Source organism: Cricetulus griseus, assembly GCF_003668045.3.
Source record: "Cricetulus griseus strain 17A/GY chromosome 1 unlocalized genomic scaffold, alternate assembly CriGri-PICRH-1.0 chr1_0, whole genome shotgun sequence".
Classification (NCBI taxonomy): Eukaryota; Metazoa; Chordata; class Mammalia; order Rodentia; family Cricetidae; genus Cricetulus; species Cricetulus griseus.
The window spans coordinates 213,935,563-213,955,694 of NW_023276806.1; the positions used below are offsets into that span (position 1 = coordinate 213,935,563).

General features: G+C 38.2%; 1 protein-coding gene across 9 annotated transcripts in view; it reads right to left on the reverse strand.

Moving 5' to 3' along the window:
* Phf14 (PHD finger protein 14) overlaps window positions 1-20,132 on the reverse strand; it is a 133,091-nt gene that overhangs the window by 94,304 nt on the left and 18,655 nt on the right. For all 9 annotated transcript variants that reach the window (XR_004771561.1, XR_004771559.1, XR_003479966.2 and 6 more), the window contains one exon: window positions 3,793-3,952. Coding sequence is in view for 5 of the 9 variants with exons in the window: in XM_027389917.2 (XP_027245718.1) it covers window positions 3,793-3,952 (160 nt within the window). In the remaining 4 variants the exon portion in view is untranslated. The remainder of the gene's footprint in view (window positions 1-3,792; window positions 3,953-20,132) is intronic.

The window sequence follows — 20,132 nt, forward strand, 5'->3', positions numbered from 1 at the left end:
TTAAGTGCCTCCTGGCATTACATAATGTGGAATTTAGATGTTTGGAAGTGCTTAAATGTTCTTCACTCAAGGAACATTCATTACAAGAAAAATAAAAAGATGTGAATGTTTCATATAGGTGGCAAATTGTTCTTCTCATTTTACAAATCATGATTTCAGAGGGTTGATGATTTCAAATATAGCAAGTCTAGTAGAGGAAAGCAGTGAGTTTTAAGAAATCCAATGCTCTCTTATTTCTACTGCATCATAATGCTTACAGAAGAGAAAGAAAAAAGGCCAATGAATCAGAGCCATATTACATTCCAAATACATAAGAGCACAGCCTACAAAGGCTGCAAGGAAGGAAAATAGAGGCAATGGCCACTCAGGCTCCTTTAGGGTATATGCCTTTCCTTGCTTTGTTAAATAAACTTCTGTTTAAACTGGAAGCAGAAAAAAAAAGGGGGGGGTGATGGAATATAGAAATATTTTATACTTCACAAAATTGGTTCTATGATTACTTAGAGCAAAATCTTCTATTTAAGAAATGAAATAAAAATTAAGATTTTTTTCAAGAATTACACAGCTGTTTTCTCACATTAAATCATTTTCCACATAGAAATTATGGCTCACATTAGTAGAGGAGAAAGTCTAGCTAAATCCATGTGATAAATCAATTTCAAAAAACTTTTTTAGCCTGTCCTTAAACTACTCTTGCTTTATCCCTGCATCCCACATGAAGATAAGAATCCTAAAGGACTTGTCCTATTTTTAAGGCCTTTTCTTTTTCTTGGTCTTAAATCAAACTGCCATTACATGCTACAAAAAAAACGAAGTGTTTAAACAGTCTATTACAGAACTGTACCTCTCAGACTGCTCATGGAGTACCTAACTATATATGTAATATGCACAGGAGCTAATACAAGTATTTTCCAATAAAACCCAAATGCTTAAAGTGTTTTCTTTTGTCTTCCTTTGGAAAACATTACTTTGCAGAGTATGACAGCACAAAAAGAGTTTGTCAATACTACTTTTAAATTAACAGGAAAACCAAGCAAAATGAGTTCTTTTCCTCAAAAGGAAGCTGGGTTTTTTGGGTTTTTTTCATTTGTTTTATTTTCTTCTTTTTTCAAAATGGCCTTAGTTCACCACGACGGACTACTCCAAGTTTCAATAGTCAAGATTACCAAATGGCAGGTCTACAGCATCAGCTGCTCAGAAGAAAGTACTCGTAGCAGCAGCACTGACAATGAATAATGAGTGGACATTTACTGTCCACCACCTTTGTCAGGAACGATCTTACATGAGTTGTGCCATTTAAGCTTCTTAACAGTACTACTACACTAAGGCTTAATAACAAGGCTAAGGAACTCACCTAAAGTCAGAGCAGAATAAAAACAAAAACAAAATAAATCTAAATAAGGGCAAAATGCTTTGAAAGCACATATTTATTAATGCTTAGGCAATAGTCCAAAAATGCCATGTATACAATATGAACAAGTTCTAGTATATATAGCAAAGCACTTGCTATTATTTTACTTCATTCATTTCTTTTCTTAGATGATGAGGAATCTGGATCTTCAGCACACAGTGTCCCCTAAGATCCCACGGAAGACTCTATACTATCTCAGCAATCTACTGCAGCTATATTTCTCAAGGGTCTGCCTACTAATTGAGACAAAATGAGAAAAGTATTTTTCTTAATTTAACTACAGTAAAATGTATTACATCCAAGTCTAGGTTTTATTTGTATGTAGACTATGTCCTATGTTTGCAATGTTTAAAAATGATTTAAAAATTATGTCATTTGGTAGTTCTTGCTATTATCATTAAAATATTAACCATTCTTAATTAAAACATTCTAGGTGAAAAAGAGGTGGCTCAGCAGTTAAGCATATACTGCTCTTGCAAAAGACCCATGTTCGGTTTCTAACACCCACAACAGGCAGCTCACAAACACCTATAACTCCAGCCCAAAGGAATCTGAAACCCTCTTCTGACTCTGCAGGTACCCGCATTCATGTGCACTCACCTATACAGCTATAGGCATATACACTTAAGCTTTGAATAATAAAAAAGTGAATTTCTAAAATTCTAATGCCTCATTTGTCAAAATAAAAACATGAGTGTCCCTTTTATTGGCAGCGTTGAGAAGTAATTTTCAAAACACTCAAGTGTTGTTTTTCTTTTTTCTTGTAGCTGCCTTTTAATCAACAAATGGTTCTGTGGCTATCAGCATCAGCTAAGCTGCTGCTCTCTCAGGCACTGACTCTTTCAAAGCTACTAAGGAAACTTATTTAAATCTCTGTCCCACTAAAGAACTCAAGATTCAAAGGCTGAGGGAGAATCCTGCTTCCCAGAGAGGCTGAATAGCAAGCAGCCCACCTAGCTCACCTCTTCCATGAAGTCCTCATGCTCAACCCCCCGACTCCTTATGAACCCTTCTCCAACTGGCTCCTCCCTACAACCGCCTGTCAGCTAGTTGCTGACCCAGCCTTGCATCATTAAGCAAATATTCCAGAGCATAAACAAAAGTTAAAATCAATACTCAATAACACACAAGACTGGGAATAACTTATACACTGTAGTCAATCACCCCTACTCTCATAGGAAAAAAGCAACATAAACAATGTCAACACTTTTATGATGGTAACTGTTCAAATGTGGCGGTGAGCATGACAGGGAAAATATCACAGGTCTTTGTGCCAAATATCAGTATATTTGTCTTTTGGCTTCACAGACAAGAGTTCACATTTTCTCTGCAACGAGAGACAGGATTCCCTCAGCACTTGTCATTTAGCAAGTGTCCTTTTGTTATCCCTATAGCTGGGCACTGGAACTCAACAGTAAAGGGATGAGTTTCTCAACAGGACAGACAGAGTACATCTGCTACAGCATAGCCACACACCCAGTCCTTATTACCTCACAATCCTGGCCAGACCTTGAGATCACTTTTCACTGCATATAAAACAAGCTGTTTTAGAAACAGAGCTGCATGTCTCCAGCAGACTTCGACCAGCCACTTACTTTAAGATCTGAAGACTGGCAGATAAAACAGAACAGTTTTCTGGCACCCAGTAGGCTACAACTAGTTCTTATGAAGAAGTCCAAACCCCAGTGTCGGAAAAGAGGTCATTCCTTTAATTTTGACATTCCTTAATCTAGGATTTCCTTCAGAAGTTCATTTATAACTTCCATGTACTTTTAGGTCATATTTTTGGTAATTCTTTTTTGTTTTGTTTTGTTTTTTGAGGCAGGGTTTCTCTGTGGCTTTGGAGGCTGTCCTGGAACTAGCTCCTGTAGTCCAGGCTGGTCTCAAACTCACAGAGATCCACCTGCCTCTGCCTCCCTAGTGCTGGGATTAAAGGCACAGCCACTTCCGCCACCTGGGTTGGTAATTCTTAATACTAAATTTTTCCATTTTTTAAACACCGGATATTATACTCCTGAAATGAGACAGATCTGGGTTCAAATTTCTCTATTTACCAGACTGTCCTGAGATAATGTATGATATAAATGATGTGAGTCTTGACCACTATCCTTATAATTTGAGAAACTACCACTGCTTCTTCCCAGGATCACTAAAAGTAATTGGGATGATGAGTGTAAACAACAGATGCAAGTAATTGAGAGATGATCTTTCTTATTCCCTTCATCAATCTATAGCCTACTGGCCAATTCTTTCTTTTATACCAAGAAGATGGGAAGAAAAGTGTGTGACTCAAAAGTCATAAATGGAAGAAATGGGCACTTCAAAGCAGCAATGGTACAAAGCAGGCATATGAACACAACACACTGGGGAGGGACATCAACCTTCCAGCATCAGTCTCCTTGAAAATTCCATCCTGATTAGGACATAGTTCACAGCTAGGAGAAACACCACATTTACAGGCATCACAAAACCAAGGCTCAGTGGAGTTTTCCGAAGCTGAACTCATAATGGAGTCACTCTCCCCATCAACTCCATAACAACCTAAAAAAAAAAAAGAAAGAAAAAGAAAAAAAAAAAAGAAAAGAAATAGTTATTATTTAATAGGGTTTATTTTTTAAACTCACTTTTGTAAGAATCAAAACAGAAATAGAAAATGATAATACAGAAAAAATCTGAAAGAGGCAATGGTTTAAGACTGAAATAGAAAAAAATGAGTAAGATCATTTTGCAAAATTACTTTTTTATCTTACAGCTATGACTTACATAATCCATTTCAAATAAATGTTAGCCCTATGCTATTCAAAAGTATTAAAACAGCATATTTCAGTGTACTCAAAAGTCTTATAAGAGAGTGCCAAAGAAATCGTTTTAAAGGGATTAAATTAGCACACAAGCAAAGGGATTAAAACGTATTCATTTCTTTAATATTAAATTTCAGTTAGCAAGCAGAATCTTCATTGCTTATGTGTGAGTAAGATTTTTTCATACAAAACCCATAAACTTAAAGGACTTAAAATTTTCTTGTTTTCGCAGTTACTGATACCTATAAAAGAGCAATAACTAAAATCTATTCAAAGAAAGATCATAAAAGAAAACAATAAAAATAAACCTATTTTCTCAATAAGCAATCTAATACTACAGAGACAGAAATCTACTTTCTTTACAAAATAATGCTCCTTTAAAGCAAATTATTTCAAACCAGATGAAATCTGTATTCAAAGTAGATAATTAACAAGGTAGGAATGACCCCCAAGTGTCTATCAAATTTACTAACTTCATTTAGTAAAATCAGGACAAATCACTGCAGTTCACATGGTTTCAATTCAGTTCTAAAAGTGCACACTACACATAGCAAACATCTGCAGAGTTCTAAACTACCTACAAATATCCATGGCAATGGATTCTGAACTTCATTCCCCAGCATGGTCCTCTGTAACCCAGAACACTGATACTCTTCCAGTCAAGCGACGGCCGTGGGCACGTGAGGAAGAGCTTCCCTTGTCCTGAAAACGGACACACGCTGTATCTTCAGAGTTCTGTACTTGCCATTCTCCATATTTTCTGTCTTACTCATAGTATTTACTGATCTCTCAACCAAAATTCTGGCACTATATACCAATTTTAATTCAATCCAATTAATGACTAGATATATTTTAAAATACGTGTTTCTTTCATTCAAAACATGAGGAGGCAGACACGCTCAGTGGCCAGACAATCAGCGGAATCAAGGAGCTCCTGACTGAGAAACTTCTGTCTCTGGAGAATAAGGTGGAAAGCAATTAAGAAAGACGCCCATCATCGACCCCTGACCTCTATGCAAATATACTGTATGCACATGCAAACACACATATCCTTCCTACATATACCAAAAACCACAAATAGGAGAAGCTACTACTATTTGCTACTAAATAAGCATGCAATAAAATAATTCCGTATGTCATATCGTGATATTCAAAGACCACCTCACCAGACAAGCCTGCTTTTGCAGTAGACAGTAATTAACAGAGACCCACACAGCTCAATGTGTCAAGAATAAGAGAATTTGGAATGCTTAGCACTATATGAATGTCTATAAAACACACACACACAACACACACACACACACTCATATACCTTAAGGCTCGACGACCTATGGGGAAGAGGCAACTAAGAGATTATAAGAGCAGCAGTGATGGAAGACTTCAAGGCAATAGTATTTTCCAGACACAACAGAGTACCCACATGGAACTCAGCCTGTGACAGCATGCTTAGGACATGCACAAGCTCCAGCAAGAAGAATGCCAGCATGAAGAAGGAGAAATGGGACTGGGACAAGGACAAGGTCCCACCTCCACCCAGGAAGCTACTTGCAATTAATAGCTGCTGAGAGAGAAATCAGTTTTCTCCAATGGAGTGACACTGGGTATATCAATCACACTCTGTGGCAGGGTCTGTATTCAAGAATAGTTGGCAAACACAAACTTGACTCCATAGTTCTGTTTATTTTTTTAAGAGAAAGAACTGACATGAAGTTGGGTAAACAGGAAGACTGGAGAGACTCTCATGAGTTGGGAAAGGGGAAAGAATATGATCAGCTTATATTATATTATATGAAATTCTCAAAGAAGGAAAAAAATTATTTTAATTAAAATGAAAAATGAAAAACACAAATAAGTGCAATGTCTTGTTCTGAGCAACAAAACGTTACAAGTTAAAAAAAAAAAAAAAAAGAGTGAGTGTGGGCCTGTCTGCAGCCCACCTTCCACTTGCCCTCCTTGGAGTCTCCTGGACTGGGGACTGAACACAGGTGGACCCACCCTGGCAGGCCAAGCCATCCAGAGTCTGCCTATATCACAGTTCTAGCCCCGCCTCCACCCACTGGGAGAAGGACTGTCTCAGACCCACCTGCACCAACCTGAAGAGCCATCAGAGTATTGGACCTGCTTGCACCCACTGGAAGAGAACCTTGGACCCCTACGCACCAGGAAAGGAAGAGATGCCACCTGCACCCACTGGAAGAAGGCAGGGGAAGACAACAGTATAAAGAACACATCCAACAACAGAAAGACCAATATGACGCCAAAAGAGTCCAGGGATTCTACAAAACCAAGACCTGAACATTCCAACACAGATGAAGCAGAAGAGAACTACATTAAAAACATTATGAAAATGATAGACACCCTCAAAGAGGAAATAAGAAAATCTCTTTTTAAAGAAAGGCAAAGAGAGATCACGCAAATTAACAAAATCAGAAATGAAAAGGGGGACATAACAACGGACACTGAGAAAAAAAAAAAAAAAAAAACGGACACTGAGGAAATCCAGAGAATCATCAGGTCATAATATGAAAACCTGTACTCCAAAAAATTCAAAAATTTAAAGGAAATAGACAATTTTCTGCATAAATATCACTTACAAAAAATTAAATCAAGAACAGACAAGCAATTTAAACAGACCTATAACCTCTAATGAAATAGAAGCAGCTATCAAGTCTCCCAACCAAAAAAAGCTCAGGGTCAGAGAGTTTTCAGTGCAGAATTCTACCAGAAATTCAAAGAATAGCTAATACCAATAATCCTCACAATGTTCCACACAATAGAAGCAGAAGGGTCATTGCCAAACTCTTTTCATGAGGCTACAGTTACCTGATACCCAAACTACAAAAAGACACAACTAAGAAAGAGAACTACAGACCAATCTCCCACATGAACATTGATGCAAAAACACTCAATAAAACAATGGCAAGTTGAATCCAAGAACACATCAGAAAAATCATACACTATGATCAAGTAGGCTTTATCCCAGGGATGCAGGGATGGTTCCACATACAAAAATCCATCAATGTAATCTGCCATATAAACAAACTACAAAAGAAAACCACATGATCATCTCACTAGATGCTGAAAAAGCCTTTGACAAAATCCAACACCCCTTCATTATAAAGGTCCTGGAGAGATCAGGGATAACAGGAACATACCTAAACATAAGGCTATATACAGCAAATCAACACCAACATCAAACTAAATGGAGAGAAACTCAATGCAATTCCTCTAAAATCAGGAACAAGACAAGGTTGTCCACTCTCTCCGTATCTCTTCAATATTTTACTTGAAGTTCTTGTTAGAGCAATAAGACAACAAAAGGACATCAAGGGGATACTAATTGGAAAGGAAGAAGCAAAACTTTCAATATTTGCAGATGACGTGATAGTTTACATAAGTGACCCGAAAAACTCTACCAGGGAACTCCTATTGCTGATGAACACCTTCAGCAAAGTGGCAGAATACAAGATTAACTCACGAAAATCAGTAGCCCAACTATATACAGATGATAAATCTGCTGAGAATGAAATCAGAGAAACATCACCCTTTACAATAGCCACAAGCATAAAATATCTTGGGGTAACTCTAGCCAACAAGTAAAAGACCTATATAACAAGAACTTTGAGTCTTTAAAGAAAGAAATTAAAGAAGATACCAGAAAATGAAAGATCTCCCATATTCTTGGATTTGTAAGATCAACACAGTAAAACTGGCAATCTTGCCAAAAGCAATCTACAGATTCAATGCAATCCCCATCAAAATCCCAACACAATTCTGCACAGAACTTGAAAGAACAATTCTCAACTTTATATGGAAAACCAAAAGGCCCAGGATACCCAAAAAATAAAACCCTGTACAATAAAGGAACTTCTGGAGGAATCACCATCCCTGACTTCAAGCTCAATTATAAAGCTATAGTCCTGAAAACAGCTTGGTATTGGCACAAAAATAGACAGGTAGACCAATGGAATCAAGTTGAAAACCCTTATATTATCTCACACACCTGATTTTTGACAAAGAAGCTAAAATTATACAATGGAAACAAAAAAGGATCTTCAACAAATGATGCTGGCATAACTGGATGCTGGCATGTAAAAGACTGAAGATAGATTCATATCTATCGCCATGCACAAAACTTAAGTTCAAAGGGATCAAAGACTTCAACATAAATCCAGCCACACTGAACCTATTAGAAGAGAAAGTGGGAGATACCCTTGAATGAATTGGTACAGACCACTTACTGGACATAACACCACACAGACACTGAGATCAACAATTAATGAATGGGACCTCCTGAAACTGAGAAGCTTCTCTAAGGCAAATGACACTGCCAACAAGACAAAATGGCAGCCCACAGAATGGGAAAAGATATTCACCCACCCCACATCTGACAGAGGGCAAATTTCCAAAATATACAAAGAACTCAAGAAGCTAGTCACCAAAACACCAAATGATCCAATTAAAAACTGGGGTACAGAACAAAATAGACGATTCTCAATAGAGGAATATAAAATGGCTAAACGACACTTAAGAAAGTGCTCAAATTCCTTAGCCATCACGTAAATGCAACTCAAAACAACTCTGAGATACCATCTTACACTGGCCAGAATGACTAAAATCAAAAACCCCAATCACATTCTATGCTGGAGAGGATGTGGAGAAAGGGGAACACTCCTCCATTGTTGGTGGGAGTGCAAACTTGTGCAGCCACTTTGGAAATCAGTATGGCAGTTCCTCAGGAAAATGGGAATCAGTCTACCTCCAGATCCAGCAATTCCACTCCTTGGCATATACCCAAAGGATACACATTCATACAAGAGCATCTGATCAACCATGTTCACAGCAGCATTATTTCTAATAGCCAGAACCTGGAAGCAACCTAGATGCCCCTCAACTGAAGAATGGATAAAGAAAATGTGGTACATTTACACAATGGAGTATTACTCAGAGGGGGAAAAAACAATGGAATCTTGAAATTTGCAGGCAAATAGATGGAACTAGAAGAAACCATCCTGAGTGACGTAACACAGTTACAAAAAGACAAAAATGGTATGTACTCACTCATATATGGATATTAGACATAGAGCAAAGGATTAGCATCCTACAATCCACACCTCCAGAGAAGCTAGGAAACAAGGTGGACCCTAAGGGAGACATACATGGTCCCCCTGAGAATGGGAAAGGGACAAGATCTCCTGAACAAATGGGGAGCATGGGGGAATGGGAGGGGAGAGGGAGTTAAGAGATAGAGAAGGGAAAAGGGAAGTCGGAGGACATGAGGGAGCAGGCAGATAGAATCAGGGGAAGAATAAAGGACAGCAAGAAAAGAGATCCCATAATAGAGGGAGCCATTATAGGTTTAAAGAGAAATCTGGCACTAGGGAAATTTCCAGAGATCTACAAGGCTGACCCCAACTAACAACCTAAGCAATAGTCAAGAGGCTACCTTAAATGTCCTTCCCCTATAGTTGAGATTGATGACTACCTTATATGTCATCTTAGAGCCTTCATCCATTAGCTGATAGCAGAGACCCACAGCTAAGAACTGAACTGAACTCCTTGGATCCAGTTGCAGAGAGGGAGGAGTGATGAGCAAAAGGGTCAAGACCAGGCTGGTGAAACCCACAGAAACAGCTGACCTGAACAAGGGGATCTCATAGACCCAGACTGACAGCTGGGAAACCAGCATTGGATCCAAACAGGCCCACTGAACATGGGTGTCAGTTAGGAGGCCTGGGTACTCTATGGGGCCTCTGCTAGTGGAACAGTATTCATCCCTTGCGTAGGAATGGACTTGGGGAGCCTATTCCCCACAGAGGGATACTTTCTCAGCCTAGACACATGGGATAGGCCCTAGGCCCTGCCCCAAATGATGTGACAGACTTTGATCACCCCCGTTAGAAGGCCTCACCCTCCCTGAGGAACAGAAGAGGGATGAGATGGGGGTCGGTGGTGGGAATGGGAGGATTCGGGGAGAGGGAACTGCGATTGATGTGTAAAATAAGATTGTTTCTAATTTAAATTTTTAAAAAAGAAAAAAAAAGAAATGGATAAATATTCTTTAATACAGTAAATACCTCATGGTGCTGAAAAAAAATTTAAACCTGAAATAAAAATGTTGTAACTGTGAGAAAATCTGACACAAATTTAAAACCCAATCAACAACTAGAAATCTCAAGGAGGGGGAGAAGGCAGGAAAGAAGAAAATCAAACACTTCAGAATTCTTTTCCAGAATATGAGTGGAACATTTAGTTTCTGCCATCATGTGTGATGTGATGGCTATTCTTGGTTGTCAACTTGACTACATCTGGATTAACTAAAACCCAAGTGGTTGGTACATCTCTCAAGGCTTTTTCTTGATTCATTCATTTCATGTGGGAAGACACATGCTAAATCCAGATCTTTTGAGGTAAGAAGATCCACCTTAAGTCTAGGCCACACCTTCTGGTGGCAGTCTCTATAAAGAACAGGGAAAGAAGGAAGCACTTGCTCTTTGCCTGCTTGCCCTTGCTCTAACTGGCAAATTCACTACTTCCCTGGTATTAGGGAAGTACTACATCTTTGGGATTCAGCATATACTGAACACTAACATCCAGCCTCGTGAACTGATCAACTACTACATTTTTGGACTTTTGGTATGGAAACAGCCACTGCTGTACCTCAGGACCACAGTCTGTAAGTCTCTCTTACTATGTTCATTCTGTGGTGGTCTAAATGAGAAGATCCACCTTAAGTCTGGGCCACACATTCTGGTGGCAGTCTCTTTAAAGGGCAGGGAAAGAAGGAAGCACTTGCTCTTTGGCTCCTATATTTGCATGTTTAGTTCCCAGTTGAGGAACTGTTAGGAAGGATTAGAGGTATGGCCTTGTTGGAGTAAATGTGTTGCTAGGGGTGGGCTTTGAGGTTATAAAAGCCCAGGCGAGGCCCAGTGTCTCTCTTCCTGCTGCCTGTGGATGAGATGTAGTTCTCAGTTCTTGGCTATTTCTCCAACATCATGTCTACCTGCATGCCACCATGCTCCTGAAAAGATGATAATGGACCGAAACTGAAAACAAGCCCACAATTAAATGTTTTCTCTTAGGAGAGCTGCCTTGGTGATGGTGTCTCTTCTCAGCACTAGAAATGTAACTAAGGCAGGTTACTTTTATGAGTTCTGTTTCTCTAGAGAACTCTGACAAATACACCTAGAAATCATTAGCAGAAAGATAGCAGGAAAAATAAAAACTAGTTGGAAATAAAAGACATGCTTTTAAAGACCTTTTGTAAAAAGGAATCTCAAAAAAAAGTTTGAGATATTTTGAAGTAAGTGAAAACAAACATTTAATTTACCAAAATGTATAGGCTAGCCTTGCAGGGTAGATGGAGAATTAGACAGCATCTTCTTAGTGGCACAGGGAATGAGAGGAGCAAAGATCAGAAAGCACTACACATAGGAAGACTGGAAGGGCAACAGAAATCACAAAGGAAGTGACAGGACAGCCAGAGTGTGCAGAAAAACGACAGCAAGGACTTACTGAAAAATACATCAGTAGCTCGGGAAGGAATTCTAAGAGCTGGCAAATGGGATTGCATGAAATTAAAAAGCTTCTACAAGCAAAGGAAACAATCGACAAAGCAAAGAAACAGTTTACAAATTGGGAGAAAACCACACTACAATCAAATGTCATTATCAAAGATTTAGAGTGTGCTTTGCAACAGCTGCAGAATATATATTTTGTTCATAAGTATTTAGAACTTTAGAATGAATCAAATATTAGATCAAAGAGTATTATTTTGAGAAATTCAAACACTGAAATCATTTATTTTTTCAATTACAATGTAATGAAATTGAAAATCAGCAGCAAGAAAAACGGGAACTTACAAATACAGAGGAATCTGGAACAAACACTGAATCATATTTATTCACTGTGGTGGGTTTGTATGTATGTGTGTGGATGTGTAGAAACATAAATGTGTCATGATTACTATGTGGAGATAAGAGGACAACCCAGGGAGTAAGTTCTCTTCCACTAACATGTGTTGTGTGATATTTTGTTTGTGTTCTGACAAATAAAGCTTGTTTGGAGTCAGAGAGCAGAACTAACTACTAGTTAACTAGAGGTCTGGAGGTCTGTACAGTGAGGAGACAGGAAGTGATAAGTCAGAGCAGAGACAGGATGTGGGCCTTTTTAGGAGGAACTGAAGAGGTGGGAAGGGACAGTGGCTCTCTCTGCTTCTCTGATCTTTCAGGTTTTTATCCCAACATCTGACTCCTGGCTTTCATTGATAAGATTAATTAGATTTACACTTCAAACATGTGGATTCCAGAGATCAAACTCAGATTGTCATGGTTTATGGAAGGCACCTATACCAACTGTGCCACCTTGCTGGCACTGTTTAACACATTAAAAAACAAAGCAAAACAATGAATTACTGAGGAAATCAGAACATAAAACTAGAAGTCCTTGAAACAAAGGAAACATAGTAAACCAAGACATATAGAGTACAGCACATGGCATCTTCAGTTCTCAGAAAAGAAACAAAACCATGCCAAACACTGAAGTAGTAGAAACAAACAATAAGAAACAAAACTAAACTAAATCAGGTCTAAAAGAACAAAAGAAAGAATAGATGAAACAAGTTGAGTTGCACTGAGGATTAGATAAATTTACAGGGTACACTCACAAGGAGACGGGCAAATTACATCTGCCAACATAGAAATCCATACCAGTATTAGGGACTACTTTGAGAAAATATATACTAATAAATAAAATTCAGAACAAACTGGCCAATTTCTGGAAACATCTGAATGCCAAAATTGAACCAAAAAGACAGAAAAGTTCTGAGCAGACCAAGGAAGAATGAAATGAAATCAATAATACAAAATTTCACAATGCTGTGGAGATAGTCCAGTCAATCAAGTGCATGCAAAGGAAGCATGAGGACCTGAGCACAGGCTCCAACACCTGGGGAGAGCTGGAAAGGCACAGACAGGAGGAGCCCTGGGGCTAGCTGGACAGCATGTGTAGCTGAACTGGGTAGCTCCAGGCTCAGTGAGAAAGTGAGAAAGAGACCCTGGATTTAAAATAATTAGAAAGGACTAGAGAAAGACATTCAATGTAGATCTCTGACCTCCATACACACACACAAAATACATGTGTTCAGCCGACATAAACACATGTGTATATACATATAAGCATGCACACACTAAATACATATACAATACACGACACACACACATGCACACACACAACAACAACAACAATAGTCTTCCAAAAAAAGAAAAGACTAGGATTAGACAATGTCACTGATGAATTTTACCATATTTTGAAATAACACTGATGTTTCTCAAGCTATTCCATAAAATTTAAAGTAGGGAACTCTTCCAAATCTGTGATATTTTTTCAATACTTGATTTGTAAAATTTGCTTGTTTATAATGAACTCATAAATAAAATAACCATGCAGCTGAATTAATGTACCCATTCCAACAAGCACTTTCCTAGACACAACCATATACATCTCAATGAAATTCTATGTAGTTAGAAAAATCATGTGAAAGCCATGGAAATTCCCTTGTACTTTCACACTTCCACTGTCAATTAAACTCATGCATTTTTACCAGCATTCTGTCCTTCCTCATCATCTAATACTACCTTTACTTATTCTTCTCTCTAAATGTCATACTATACATATACCTACATTTCTTTACATACATACATACATACATACATACATACATACATATATATATATATATATAAAATGCCATAGGGTATGATCAACATATGAGTGAGGATATGTAAGGTTTTTTTTCTCCCTGAAATGTGGTGATCTTGTTTACTATTATATTTCCTAAGTCCATCCATTTTCCTGCTAATTTTGTGACTTCATTTGCTTTAGAATGAAATAATATTCCATTTTACATATGTGCCAGATTCTCGTTATCTACTTATCTATTGTATGAGAACACAATTAACTTCAAACTGAAACCTGACAGAATCACAGCACAAAGAAAAGGAAATGAAAAAAAAAGAAAGGAAGGAAGAAGGAAGGAAGGAAGGAAGGAAGGAAGAAAGAAAAGAGTAGGGGTACACTGTACCCCAATATTCCTAAACACACACACACACACACACACACACACACACACATATATATATATGTCCTCAACAAAATATTAGGGAATCAAATTGAAGAGCATATCAAAAAACTCATACACCATAATCAAGCTGGTTTCATCCCAGGTATGATTCATTATATGCAAATAAACATCAATCAACTTAATAAAAAATGAAAAATATTATAAAACCATTCCAACAGATATAGTAAAAAATTGATAAACATCCCTTTTTGACAAAAACTCTGAACAAATTAGCTATACAATATGATAAAGACTATGAATGACCAAACCACAGCCAGCATCATGATGAATGGGGGAAAACTACAACTACTTCCTCTAAGAAGAATAAATGAGTGTCTAATCTCACTGCTTCTATTCAACATAGTGATACAATCTGCAGGAAGAACAATTTCCATGAAAAAGAAAAGTTATACAAACAGAAAAACAGAATAAAATTATCCCTGTTTTTGTTATATATAAAATATATGTCCATATAAAAGTATCTATAGATATCAACAGTGACTATTAGAACAAATAAACAGATTCCATTTAAAAAAAAAATGATACAGAATAAAAACACAAAGATCAATAGCTTTTCTACATACCACTAATGAATTTTGTGCAGGAGAAATCATGGCATGTCATATCCAAAGTGAACTACAGATTCCACACGATCCCCATTAAATTCTTTTTTTTTAAGATTTTATTTATTTATTATGTATACAACATTCTGCTTCCAAGAATATCTGCACACCAGAAGAGGGCACCAGATCATAATGGATGGTTGTGAGCCACCATGTGGTTGCTGGGAATTGAACTCAAGACCTCTGGAAGAGCAGTTAGTGCTCTTAACCTCTGAGCCATCTCTCTACCCCCCCCCCATTAAATTCTAATGACATTCTTTACAGAGTTACAAAATATAATCCTGAGATTCCAAAGAATATGAGGTCAGCATCAAAAGAGTTATGTGCATGGCAAGTTTACTATTGCACCAGTCACAATACCTAATACATAGGTACCTGTCAATAAATAAACAGAAAAATAAACTATGATATACCCTTATAATGGAGTACTATTCAGCTATAAAGAAAAATTCCACTTACAAAAGTCTTTAAGCGTGATGGAGATGAAATATACTTTAGTAAATGAAATAAGACAAACACAGAAAGACTGTGTTCTCTTAGTCATATGTGGAAACTTAAAAGAACTTGTACTGAACATAGAAGAGGAATTTACAGGAACTGAGAAGGCTACCAGAGTGCAGAAATCAGAAGAAATGAGTGACCATTCTTAATTTGAACAAGTCATAAGTGTTCGTAAGATAAATACAATGAAAAAAGATTGCATAGCATTTCAACTTGTTTAGTTAGGATGCTCAAACATAGTACCAATTATCTAATTATACAGCCTGAAGATTTATTCAAGAGTGGAAAACTATAGTCCTCCTTTTACATGTTAAATAGAAGCTAGCTCTCAATAACACTTAAAAGCACCAGTCCAGGAGCACTGAATGCTTTCTTGTCTCCCTCTTCCTTCATGAAAACGGGACTGTGACTAGGACAGGTGCACTTGGAGAATATGGGTTACACTAATACCAACTCCACAGGATCTGGAATCACCTTGGACTACCTATAAAGAAACTGAGCTGGAGAGTTCTACCCTAAAGGTACCCTAAAAGTGGGCAGTAATATTCCATGGGCTGGAGACCTGGACTGAATAAAAAGGAGGAAATAAGATGGTTACAAGCATTCCTCATTCTCTGCCTCCTGACTTGATAAAACCTAGCCAGCTGTCTCAAGCTCCTGTAGCAACTAATGTTCTCACTATGAGTATACCTGAACTGTGAACCAAAATTAACACTTTTTTCCTCAAGTTGCTTTTGTCAAGTGTTTTGTCCCAGCAATACCTGAAGTAACTAATACAACTAGAAATCATAATAAATGGTCAAAAGCATTTAAAACTTGCACTGTCATCAAACAGTAAAATAACTTACACGTTAAATTCTATTATGAGGCCTTATACACGTAACTTTTGAGCTCATATGATACTGCTGCTTATCTTGATGATCTAATTTGTCTGCCTTGACTAAGACAGACACTTTAATTGTTTCTAAAATCCAAAGCTACCTTAGAAAGGAACATTTGTCTTTAATGAAGCTATTCACCTAAAACATAGAACCTTTAATTAACCTTAAAGACGTCAGCAAGATTAGCGTGGTATCCTTACAGATTTCTGTGTTCATCTGAACAATGGATCTATTAAGAAAGAATTTACTGTTAAGAAATAGTCTATGGCTTTAAAACAGTAGGAAAAGTCTGGCTATATAGCTCATTGACAGAGCATCTATCTAGCAATAAAAAAGGGCTTCAGTTCAACAAGCAACATAGCATAAATTGGATGTAGAAACACATCCCTACAATCCCAGCACTCAGGAGTGGAGGCAGGAAGATTAGAGTTTCAGGATATCCTCAGATAACATAGCAAGTTCTAAGTCAGAATGGGATAAATGACATTCTGTTTGTCACATTAATAAGCAAGCAAGCAAGCAAGTGTGCATGCTCGTGTACACACACACACACACACACACACACACACACACCACACACCCACCCACCCACCCACCCTGGGATGTTGATAAATGTCTGTGGGAAGGACTACCTGAAAGACCAAAGGAGGAGGATAGCAAATTTAGAGACTGGCAACATCGGAGACTGGTGGTTTGAATGAGGATGGCCTCCACAGTCTCCTACGTTTAAAATACTTGGTCCCCATTTGGTGGAACCACCTGGGAAGGATTAGGCGGTGTAGCCTTGTTAGAGGAGGTGTGTCAATGGGGGTGGGCTTTGAAGAGGTCTCTCCCTCTTTCTCTCTCTCTCTGCCTCATACTGGTGTAGTGGATAAAATATGAGCTCTCAGTTATTGCTCCAGCTCCATGCCTGCCTACTGCCATGCTCACTACCATGATGGTCATGGAATCACCCTGTGAAACTCTAATGGCCCATTTAAACGCTTTTGTCTCTAACTTGTCTTCATCATGGTGTCTTATAACAGCAACAGAAAAGTAACTAAGACACAGACACTGTCTTAAAACAAGAAAATACAACCAGAGAAATAGGGACCAGAACATTACTGAGTGGAAGAATGCTTATGAACATCATGTGAGGTCCTGGTGTCAATTCTCAGAACCAAGAAATAACAAGAGCAACAAAAAATAGGATAAAGAAATATGCTCATTCTGAATTTTAGATGGCAGTACTCTTTAGTGGGCTTAGACCTGGAACTATAGTGAAAGAATTGTAGCCAAAGCTTGGGAGATGGGAAGCCAAAGAATCAGAAGTTCAAGCTAGTCTCAACTAGAAGTAGTTCAAAACCAACCTGGGCTACACTGCTTGAGATCCTGAAAACAGAAAAACAAAAGTTGTGTCAGAATTATAGATGTAAAAAGCTTCAAGGCATCTTCACCATCAAAGTACAAAATAAACAAGAAACTTGTCTCATCTCTACTGAGTAGGTAACTAACAAAGCTAATTAAGTGGTCAGGGTAAACTAAGGACTGCAGACTTCATTCAACTGCAATGGAATTTTACATAAGAAAACAAAGATCTACTAATGCCAGACTTCTTTCAAAGAATTTCCAAATACAAACTGGGTACAAAAGAATCTCTTAGGCAGGCACAGTGGCTCGTGCCTGTTCTAGCACTCAGGAAACTGAGAGAGGAGAAAAGCTATATATTCTGATGAACAGCTAGACTACGAAGGTTCTGTCTCAAAAAAGTTAGTGATAATGGCAATAATAAAAATATTTTTTAGATTACACAATATAATAAAATATCCTAACCATGTCCTCAGCACAATAAAAATCTCTAACACTAACAGCAAAGGTTATGCCTGCATCACACATCAGCAATGACATCCACAGATACAAGCAACCCTCACCAATGGCCAATACAAGACACCAGTGCTGAACTACACCTAAATGGGAATTAAAGTCACAATGTCTTTGTACAGTTGGTGTTTCAGCAATAAAATACCTGGCACTGAATAATGTACAACAAGAAAGGCTAGCTCATGATTCAGGCTGGTGGCTGGAGAGTCAAAACAGCATGGCACTGGAGTCATAACCTCCATGACACCACAGGACAAAAAAAAACTAAGGGGCACATGTGCAAGTAAATGAGCTGAGAATCAAGCTTGCTGTACAATAATCCCTTCTTGTGACAACCAATACATTCCCATAAGATCAGATTCCCTATAGTGTAACAACATTAATCAATTGACGAGGGTAAAACCCCAGTGATGGTGAAGTCACAACAGAAACATATCAGGTATGTCTGTGAAGTGTTTTCTAGATTATGTTAAATAACTAAGGTAGGAAGACCCACCCTAAATGCAGATGTCACCATTCCACAGGAGAGTCCTAGACTGGATAAAAGGGAGAAAAAGAAACTAAGCAGCATTCCCTGTTCTGTATTCTGGCCATGTGACCGGCTGCCTTCCATTCCTGCTATTATATTTATTCCCCCTACGAGGGATGCACTGCATACCCTCAAACTGTAAGCCAAAAAAAGGAGGAGGAAGAGGTGGAGGGGCAGGAGCAGGAGGAGGAGGAGGAAAAGAAGAAGAGGAAGGAGGAGGAGGAGGAAGATGACGACAACAGAAGGAAGAAAAGAAAACAAACCTTCCTCCTGGCATTTTTCAAACCAGTAAGCAAAGCATAATACACGTCATGACAGAATTACCTTCTACTAATCTACACCTCTTAAAACTACAACACTGGGGACAGAACTTCCAGCACACAAACCTCTGAGGACACCAGTCACTCCAAATATAACATGCACACACCATTCTCTTTCTCCCTAATTCCAAATCCTCTCCATGCTCACTATCACCTTTGCTACCTATTTCACTAAGCAAATGAAATACTCAAAAACTTCCATCTGTTCCAACCACCCCATCTAACAACTTAGTTCTATACCCTTTCACCCTCTTTTCCCTACAGTTATGACAGCTACTCTCATCTGCTCCATCTCTATTTGATGTTAGAACTAACCCCTTCTAACCTTGTATGCAAAGTCCTTGCTCCCCTTTCTTTCTTAATCATACGTTATCAATGTTTCCCTTTCCACTGAGTCCTTTCTAACAGAACACAATATGCAATACTCTCTGCATGCGGTCTTTTCATAGTCCTCCACCATCAATATTGCCTAGTAGTAACACTCTTGGAACGGCCCCTCCTACACATGACGAGCTTTGGTTTGTATGAGCAATGCAGCACAGCAGAAGTGGTACTATATAGGCCCCAAATTAGATCAAAAAGGATATTGGCTCTTTCCATAAAGGATCATGTAACCATCTCTTTGGCTCTTTGATCAACCATTCTGAAGTCAACATGGAGGTAGTATATAGAGGGGAAAATGGTTGGCACCAACAAATTGAGGCCTCACACAGGTAAGTTTAGGAGCAAAGTCTCTAGCTCCAGGTCTAGAATGGCAGCATTCTAGGCCAACAGCTTTTAGACAGTTCCCCAGCTTCCACTTTTGAAACATGTTGTGCTTTCCTTATTATATGGTTATCTCCACACTAATGTATTCTTCAGCTCTCCAAAGTATTAGAGTGCCTGCTACCGATATTCTCCCTTAAATATCACATTCAATCTGACGCATTTACATGGTATCTTCAGTCTCTAACTTTTATGTCTGGTGCTAACATGTGATATAAGGTCAACACAAATTAAAAAGAAACTTTACTTCTATCTCAAAACCTAATTATCCCTTGAGTCATTTCTGTGGTCTCTCAAATAGTCACCCAGAATCTACTTCTC